At 39.2% G+C, this 8,893-nt stretch overlaps 1 protein-coding gene and 1 long non-coding RNA gene across 3 annotated transcripts; both read right to left on the reverse strand.

Moving 5' to 3' along the window:
- Positions 1-239: 239 nt before the first annotated feature.
- LOC120550734 lies at positions 240-5,161 on the reverse strand. 2 transcript variants are annotated; one of them, XM_039787625.1, is made up of 7 exons: positions 4,186-5,161; positions 3,867-4,035; positions 2,775-2,819; positions 2,601-2,660; positions 2,406-2,496; positions 2,082-2,236; positions 240-756 (listed from the first exon to the last, which is right to left on the reverse strand). In XM_039787625.1, exons 1-4 carry the CDS (start codon positions 5,030-5,032, stop codon positions 2,654-2,656), a joined length of 1,068 nt encoding a protein of 355 aa, XP_039643559.1. In that variant the 5' UTR covers positions 5,033-5,161; the 3' UTR covers positions 240-756; positions 2,082-2,236; positions 2,406-2,496; positions 2,601-2,653. The 2 variants fall into 2 exon arrangements, with proteins under 2 accessions (XP_039643559.1, XP_039643476.1); XM_039787542.1 differs by having other exon boundaries at positions 2,601-2,819.
- Positions 5,162-5,218: 57 nt separating this feature from the next.
- On the reverse strand, positions 5,219-7,142 carry LOC120551073. Its single transcript, XR_005637822.1, has 3 exons — positions 6,783-7,142; positions 5,352-5,561; positions 5,219-5,233 (listed from the first exon to the last, which is right to left on the reverse strand). It is a non-coding gene; the product is annotated as an uncharacterized LOC120551073 (long non-coding RNA).
- Positions 7,143-8,893: the final 1,751 nt, after the last annotated feature.

Here is an 8,893-nt window from a genome sequence, read left to right on the forward strand (position 1 = left end):
GAAAAAAACAAATATATTTGTCAATTATACAGTAATTTTATGTAAAAAAATGCAACTTTCCATAGCTTTTTACGGATATTTACAGTAAAAAAAAAGTTATAATATAATAATATATACAGTGATTTGTTGTTAATTTAACAGTAATAGGATAGACTATTACGGTAAATAACTGTAAAAATATCAGAAATATGTTAAACCTTATTAAAACCTTTGACAGTAAAAAACACAGTGAAATTGTATAACAAATTACAGCATTTTATTTTGACCAGATACATTTTACGGTAAATTCCTGGCAACCACAGCTGCCGGTATTTTACCGCTAAAAATACAGTACAATATGAGGAACATAAATAGTTTACCGTACATTTTACATTTGCAACCGCTAAATATAGAAAAATCTAAAGATGCCCATATATAACCAAGGTAGTGAATATTACTGATAAACAATGAGAAATTTTGACATACCATTTGAAAACAGACTAAACATATAATTTTCTCTATTCCTACCAAACAGCATAGATCTTGAGAATACAGCATGTGTCCATATATATGGCTGGTAATCCATGGAGGAATGAATAAACATGAAACAAAAAATGACCTGCCCCTGACCGATCAACAGTAATGAGTCACTGGGTCCTGCCTTGGTGAAGGAAAGCACTCAGTGGAGTTTCTAATGCGCATGGTGTCGAAGATACAAGCTCTGCAGGAGTACTTCAATGTCCATCAGGAGTTCACTTTGGACTGGCAGGATCCCCTCTGCAGCAAAACATGGACAAAGTTTCAAAAGTTTGATCAGTGCTTGAGCAAAATGCACAGAAATGAAAAAAACGTGCTGTCAAAAACAGATCTAATGATAAATGATTTCTTAGATGTAAAGTATGCAGTTCTTAAAGGATTAGTTCACTTTAAAAAAAACTTTTGCTGATAATTTACTCACCCCCATGTCATCCAAGATGTCATGTCTTTCTTTCTTCAGTCAAAAAGAAATTAAGGTTTTTGATGAAAACATTCCAGGATTTTTCCCCATATTATGGACTCCAATGGGACCCAAACGGTTCAAGGTCCAAATGACAGTTTCAGTGCAGCTTCAAAGGGCTTTAAACGATACCAGACGATGAATAAGGGTCTTATCTAGCGAAACAATCGGTCATTTCAAAAATAAATAAAAATGTTGAAGTTTTATAAGCACAAATGCTCGCCTTGCTCTGTTCTGTGATGCGCGTTCGTGACGTCACGTAATACGCAATTACATTGAAAAGGTCAAGTTGACGTGTTTACAAATGTGCGGAAGGAGGACCATATACACATATCCAAATGTATTTGTGTCAGTTTATCATTTAAAATGCCCATTTCGTGTGCGTATCCTGGGTGCTTTAATATTAAAAAGCCTAAAAGAAAATTTTCTTCAGGACAGAAATTTTTCAAGCGTGACCTTTTAAAACGTAATTGCGTATTACGTGACGTCACGAACGCGCATCACAAAACAGAGCAAGGCGAGCATTTGTGCTTATAAAACTTCAACATTTTTATTTATTTTTTAAATGAGCGATCGTTTCGCTAGATAAGACCCTTATTCATCGTCTGGTATCGTTTAAAGCCCTTTGAAGCTGCACTGAAACTGTAATTTGGCCCTTGAACCGTTTGAGTCCCATTGGAGTCCATAATATGGGGGAAAATCCTGGAATGTTTTTATCAAAAACCTTAATTTCTTTTCGACTGAAGAAAGAAAGACATGGACATCTTGGATGACATGGGGGTGAGTAAATTATCAGCAAAGGTTTTTTTAAAGTGAACTAATCCTTTAAATCAACTTATGTACATTGACAACGCAGCCCTAATCACAATCATAATTTGTTGGAAAACATTGTATTTATTAAGTTTCCTATTGATTTATCATAGAACTTGAAGTTAATGACTGAATGCATGGTGATGAGACCTATCATTCAATCTACATTTTATAGCGTCAGTTTCCTTCATCGTATGAAACTGCTCACCTGGACATGAACCTGAGCTCGGCTGATTAAGATTAGTGTCTCCTGTCCATCTTTCTTTTGCAAAACTTGAATACCACCACTGCTTACCTCTTATTGAATCTTTGGGTGCAGACTTAATTGAAGAGCCTCGTATAAACAGGGTGTGATGTTTAGGGAAACCAAAGAATACAGGCGCCATCATTTCTGCCAGAAGACTCACAGGGGGGCAACGAAGCTTTCATTGAGGACTGGCTAGATCCCTTCTGCATTCAGAAAGAAAACAAAAAGGGCATACACCATAAATAATTATAACTGACAAAAATAATGAGACAAGAAATTAAAGTAACAAGAAAATAAGTGCAAAACAAGTTTCCCTGTGTTGCAGTGTAGCTGAATGTTTTTCAACAATTTGATTTACGGTAAAACACATACCAAATATTTCCAGCCAAGGTTTGATTCAATCTTCAGCATGCTTTTCCTGCCATTGTCTTGAAACTGTTTCACCTGTCACTCTCATTTGATGCTGTTTACAAAAACAAAACAGCAATATTGTAAAGGGACAAAGGAAAATGAATTTAATGGAAAAAAAATAAAAAATTAAAAAAAGATTATGACCTGAAATCTCACCATTTCCTGAGAGTCACAGGTCCTTTGAGTATCCTTATGGTTTCTGCTCAAATTCAGTGTCTGAAAAGGGCAGGAACAAAACAAACCTTTTTAATCATAATAAAGACAAAATAAGATTTAGAGACAACAGAGAAATGTGTAAAATATCTTCTAGAATCTGTTTACTTTACTAACCTTGAAAGAGACTCTCGGGTCTTAGCTGTGTCACCACCCTTAAACCTTAAACACATGCATCAGAAAACCACTGCAACAAAATCTCAGATGTCCTTCACTGACATTTTTATTGTCTTGAACATATTTTGACCTCCACACACTTGCTGCTAGTCAAATATATTGCTTTAAACAAATAAAGGAAAACAAGCATCTAAAGCTTCTCCTGGCATTATGAAAAAGAAAGCCAAAACTGCTTAAGCTCTAAAAACTGCTTAAAACTGCTAGCTCTAAAACTGCTTAAAACTGCTTAAGCACTAAAGTCAACTAACAAATGTATATTAACCATTTTCAGGAAAACATGAATTACATTAATTTCCTGAATTCTTTTAGCAAAAACAGAAAAATGACTGCCTCAATGAATAAATGACAAGAAATGCAATAGCATCATTTTTAAAGTATGACTTTACATAAGTAATCAATCACACATGCACATAAGCTTGTGACATCAATTTTGCAGAACCTTACAGCTACAAAATGCTATAATAACAGTTAAAGTCAAGTAATGTTTGTAACAGACAGTGCTGTTTAAATTTCAATGTTAACAGTTCAGTTCAACACTTAACTTGTTTGCCAATTAGGGCAATACAAAATTCAAATAGTTTAAACTGTTGTATAGAATATAGAACATCTCAGAAACATCAAGAGTACAGTTCTCAATAACAATCCCTAGTTAGAGGGATTGTTTAAAGATCTAAGATCAAAACCTCTGAAAAGCATGCCTGTGATAACAGAAATCAGGTAAGAGTACTCAATATCAGCTGGGATAACTGAAAACAAACACAGTAGTTCCCAGTCAAGGTACAGTTAAGCTGACTGTAACGATCTGTTCAAAATGTCTTTAAACGGTCTCGCCACTCGTGATCAGAGAGATCGCGATGAGTGTGAGTACTCTTGGGTTCACATGCAGTGTCTTCTTCTTAGTTTTTTCAACTTTTGTTCCCTTCTCTGGGTTAATGTTGAAGAAACACCTTGATAAACACAATAATCCACAATAAAACACTATACAACGAAAAAAAAGAAAAGGGAAAGGTGAGGGAAAAGTAAAAAAATTACCTCTGAAGGAATTCAAGTGTGGAGCCAAGTTCCAGTGGATAGTGGATGTTCAGGCAGTAGTAGCTACCAAGCATCAGACAGATTGCAGAGATGAAGTCAGTTATTTGGTCATTCACGACTTTGTGGTCAATGCTGAGCATGAACAGTCTCGATGCAAAGCAGGAGGATCCTTGGAATGAAATACAAGTGTAAAAGAATTAACTGTACAACCCCCTTTACCATTCAAATGTGTCTTAAAATAGTGAAAGCGCAGACATTTAATATAGCGTATCCTTGCATTAGCTTAGGTTCTGTGCAGTTGTACTGATTTCCAACTCACCACAAACAATGATACATGGTGTCACAGGCAGGCTTTCCACATGGACTTCTTTTGCCAGACATGTTTCATCAACATAGTGGAAGAGGGTCTCCTCTTTTTCATCGAAATAGGAGAGAAGGAGGAGCATCATATCTTTCACGTCTTCTGAGCAGCCCTTCAGCTGTCCCCTCTGCATTCGAAGCTTTATGACAGCCTCCAAGACACGCTTGCTCTTGTCTGCACAAGTGTTTTTCAGAAAGTCCAGAAGCCGTTTTCCCTTCTTTTCCAGACTGGTGAGAAAAGTCTCTTTCAGCGGTACCCCAGTAAGTTCTTCAAAGTGGACTGTCATTCCAATCGCCTGAAACAAAAAAGGCCACTCTTCTATGATGGTTTGCATGTCTGCTCCGCTATTTATTGCTTTGCGCTGAGAGTAGTAAGTGCATTTCATTAGAGTTTTTACTTCTTCATGACTGAAGCTTGTCTGTTCACTGAGAATCTTCATACGTTCCATCTTCTCCTTCTGGGTTTCCAGTGTCTCAGTGACTGGCAAAAACTTCATGTCCCACTTTATGCAGCCATATGTGTCTTGAACAGATGCTCGCTTTTCAGGGGTGACTTCATCGGTGTCATCTGATCCTCCCAGTTTGCGCTTCTGTAACACTGGTGAAGTAGACCTCTTCACATTTTCAATTCGTGCCTGAATCTGTTTTACCAAAGAGTGGTACCCCTGTCCTACCACATCCCCCGCGATGACATCCTGCAGTGACTTGGGATACATCACAACCAGTTTTTTTGCAATTTCAGTCGAGGCTCTTCTAGTTGGAGAGGCACAAGCTTTCATCATCTCCTTCACAATGATGCGGATCATCTCCCTCCGCAATCGAGGCTTTGGTCTTTTCTCTCTCTGAAGACACTGGATCAAGTCTTCTGGAAAATCTTCACATGGAATTCTAAATTTATCTACCCAGTCTAGAGAATATATTGGACTGGGTGAGGGGGAGGCCGAAAATGAGGAGCAAGAAGATGGAGACGATAGGCTGGCCTGGCTTGAAATGTCCCGTATTTGGTGCTGTAAAACAAAATCACAACCCGTACGATTAATTGTACTTTTTGGACCTTGGCCAAATTATAATAGAAAAAACAGAAAGCCTTTCATGGCTATTGTGCAATGAAATCATAATACTTACTGGTTTGTTTCCAGGCAGCCAGCAGTTTTCTTGCCTGAACTGGTCTCAGGACAGAGTTCAGATCAGTCTCACTGATGAACTGCAAGTCCTCAGATGTCTCCACTCCTAATGATTGTAGTGCCTCCAGTACAATTTCAAGGATTGAGGCAGACAGGTCCGGCAGCACCTTAGTAATGGAACTTCTTATGCTGTCCCCCATTTCCGAGATGTCTGATAAAAGAATGTGAATAAAGGTCAATTTACACCAAGTGGTACCTTTGGTGTTAAAATATGAAGCTGATCTTGCTTAATACTACACTTTTATACAGTGTTTCGTAAGTACCAAACTAACAGCCCCATTATTGTGACAGCACACAGTGTTTCAATGGAACCATCTGGTACCCATACTTCATGTAAGATGTTAATGGATAGAAATCAATTAAGTCAATGATGTTCACACACTGCATCTTTTCTTTTTCCTTTCTCACTGAGTGCAGATGATACTGAGAATGGTATTCTGTCACGTGCACCGACACCAGAAAATAAACACTGTCATTCTTAATCAAAATGAGAACTACTTCACCAAACTCAACAGAGTCAGAGCCCCCTGTGACAAGGAAGTGTCCTTTCTTGTACTGTGTTCCCTTGTACATCATTTCTACTGTGACCTTTGTATTGGTTTCAGTAAAGTCAAACATTTGGACTGCATCTTGAATGGCTTTACTGTACAGCACTGAGTGAAATGGAGAACCATCTTTGACTTTCAAGACAGATTGACACAATGAACCTGCTGCTAGATAGGCCTGAAACATCTGATGTCTTTCAGAGAGTGTATGGCAGAGGTTTTTGAAATTTTTCAAATTTCTGGCACATCTCTTGAAATAACTGTGCTTACTTTCAAAGCGCATTGTCCATAATCTTATCAGTGGGCCAAATTTCAGAATCAGTGCTGGGTAATGGCGTAGAAAATGGTGTTTTGGTCTCAGGTTGCATTCTGGGAACAGAGCTTTTCTTGACTCTAAATATTCTTGAATAAGAATATCAAGATATGCTACCTGAGCCACTGAAATTTTCTGAGCACACACCATGTCTACAATATCTTTCAGCTGCAGAGTTAAGTTCCACACATCATCTGTGGGGTCTGTCACTATGTCTCCAACTATGAGAGGCAGCAATCGGAGGAAGTTCCAGTTCTGTACAGCCTGTCCTGAGAGTTTAGCTGCTTGAGGGCTGACCTCAGATGGCTTTGTAGAAGCATCAGAGGCATGGTAACTAAACTGTTTGATGCGTCGGTTCAGAGTGGAGTAAGTGAACCATGCTTTTTTCTTTATGAAGTACTTCAGATACAGTGCCACATCATAAGCCAAAACTCCCTCAAAGATATCGTGACCTAGACATGGTGGCAAGCCTGGCATACAAACGTTGAAGTATTTGAGTGAATTGAACACTGACCTGAACTTCACTCCTTCGACGTCTGGTGTATTGTCAATCTGGAGGCGATCAACAGCAGAGTTGTAGTTCTCTTTGGTACGTTCTGGTCCACACAGATTTGGGTCAGCACCCTGAAATTCAGATTTCGTTATCAGGCAGTACCTGCAGAAGTACTTTGAAGAACTAAAATTTTCAGTGAAGCCACCAATACAGTGAGAACCCAGATTATCACCAGCGATGCAAAACAAAGTTCCTTTGACTCTAGTTTCATCTGATGCAACAATCCCACTGTCCTCCAATTCTTTCAAGTCTGTTAGTAATTCAGAGAACACATTAGCATGACCAAACTCTTTAAAATCTTTCTCCCTGCACAGTAAGACAAGAGACATGTGGTCTGTGTGCGGCAGTACATGAAGTGGCAAGTTTGCCACTGATGCATATACAGCTAATACCTTGTGTTTTGTCCTTGCAGAGCCTAAAGGGTTAACGACTTCAAAGGCATCCTGGTAGAGTACTAGCTTGAGGCATGATGGGTTTTGACCAAAAAAATAATTTGATTTAAACAGCTTACTATCACTTATGTCACACAGAACATCAGCAGGAGGCTCAGTAGAAGGGGCTCTTCTGATTTCTGCCACAGATCAGACTCTAGCAGACATCTCAAAGTCTCTCTTAAAGGCACATAATAGGCAAACCTATCTTTTCTGTTTTCATCTCTCCCTAAAAATATTTTCTTTGGTTCCACATAGTTGAAGGCTTTTTTAAAGGTCTGAGCTCTGGAGTACACTGTCCTCAATGGCCCGGTATGACATGCAGAAAACAGATCATAGCTTTTGACAGACTCGCAGACTTTGTTGATGTCCTCCTCTGATAATGATGTGTCATCTTTTAATAGTGATGCAAGTTTACCCAAAATGTATGTCTGTCCCAACTCATGTATGTTCTGCATTTCCTCCACAATGTTCTGTATGGTTGAAGCAGGCAGTAGAAACTGACCCTGCAATTTTAAGTAGAATTGTGAAACGTTTCTCAGAAAAAGATCACAGAATTCAGGGGACATTTCCATGTTATCTTCATCTGTAATAGGCCGTGCAGCAGGCTCAGAAATCAAGGGTACAAAGTCATCTGATGTGGTTGGAACAGATGATGATTGACATGCAGACTCTCTATATAAATCACCAATGCTGCTGTCTGAAAACTCTCTGTGTTTACGTGACATGTGGGCAGTAAAAGATGATTTAACTCTAAAGGTATTTGTGCATCCTCTTACTGGACAAGTGACCACGTGTCCTTCCACAATATGGCTCTTCAGATGAGCTATTAACTCTTTAGAGTTTTGACACTGACGTTCACACATCGCCATTGCACATGTAAACGCAGAAACCACCGCCACACCAGTGACATGGGTAACTTTAGGGGCAGAGTGTCTTCGGTAAAAATGAGCCTTAAACGCGCCATACCGTGTGTGTGTCTGCTTGCAGTCTGCTTCAATACACCGAAAGAAACAACGTGGCTCATTCCGATGCAGTTTACAATGAAGCACGTAGCCCCTTGATGACTGAACTACCTTACCACAGAAATTACAGGTTAACATATCTCCATGTACTTGGGTAATTCCTCCCTAGCAAATTAAGCACGCCAAACACAGAAGCTAATCAAGAGCAATGCTTCCCTCGCCACAGTAATGCAAACTAAATTCACAACCTCACTCATAAAAACGAACTCCTAAAATTATCTATAAAAGCTGGGCTGGTGGGTTTTTATAACAGAGATAACTTGAAGTTGCATGTACTCACCTCACCTCGAATTAATTGTAAGCTGCCAGGATGTCTACAAATTCCGAAGATGCTGTGGTCCAAGCAGCTAAAAATGGCGCCAATACGAGTTCAAAACTGCGTCCGTTTGCGAAGCCAACAAGTCTCCTGCAAGAAAAAAAAAAAGCGCGCGGCACACAGCTCAGCAGCGTCATTTTCAGGTGCCGTCATCCCGCAATGTAATGTCGCTCTTTGTTTGTTTAGGAGGAGGTTTGATCAGAAGTCACGTCTGCAGACCGCTGCAGCCACGTCTTGCCTTGCTTCCCTTTTTTGGGTGAAATGGTTCGCTCATACTGCACAATGTTGCTACCAGAAAAC

Source organism: Perca fluviatilis, chromosome 1 (genome assembly GCF_010015445.1).
Source record: "Perca fluviatilis chromosome 1, GENO_Pfluv_1.0, whole genome shotgun sequence".
Taxonomy (NCBI): domain Eukaryota; kingdom Metazoa; phylum Chordata; class Actinopteri; order Perciformes; family Percidae; genus Perca; species Perca fluviatilis.

Bases quoted from the DNA above. Each gene is read 5' to 3' on its own strand.
- LOC120550734 (XM_039787542.1), bottom strand. From the start codon at position 5,032: ATGATCCGCATCATTGTGAAGGAGATGATGAAAGCTTGTGCCTCTCCA. The intron at 4,036-4,185 runs GTGAGTTGGAAA...TTTCATTCCAAG, and splicing joins ACCATGTATCATTGTTTGTG to GATCCTCCTGCTTTGCATCG. The intron at 2,820-3,866 runs GTAATTTTTTTA...CATGTGTTTAAG, and splicing joins ACACTTGAATTCCTTCAGAG to GTTTAAGGGTGGTGACACAG.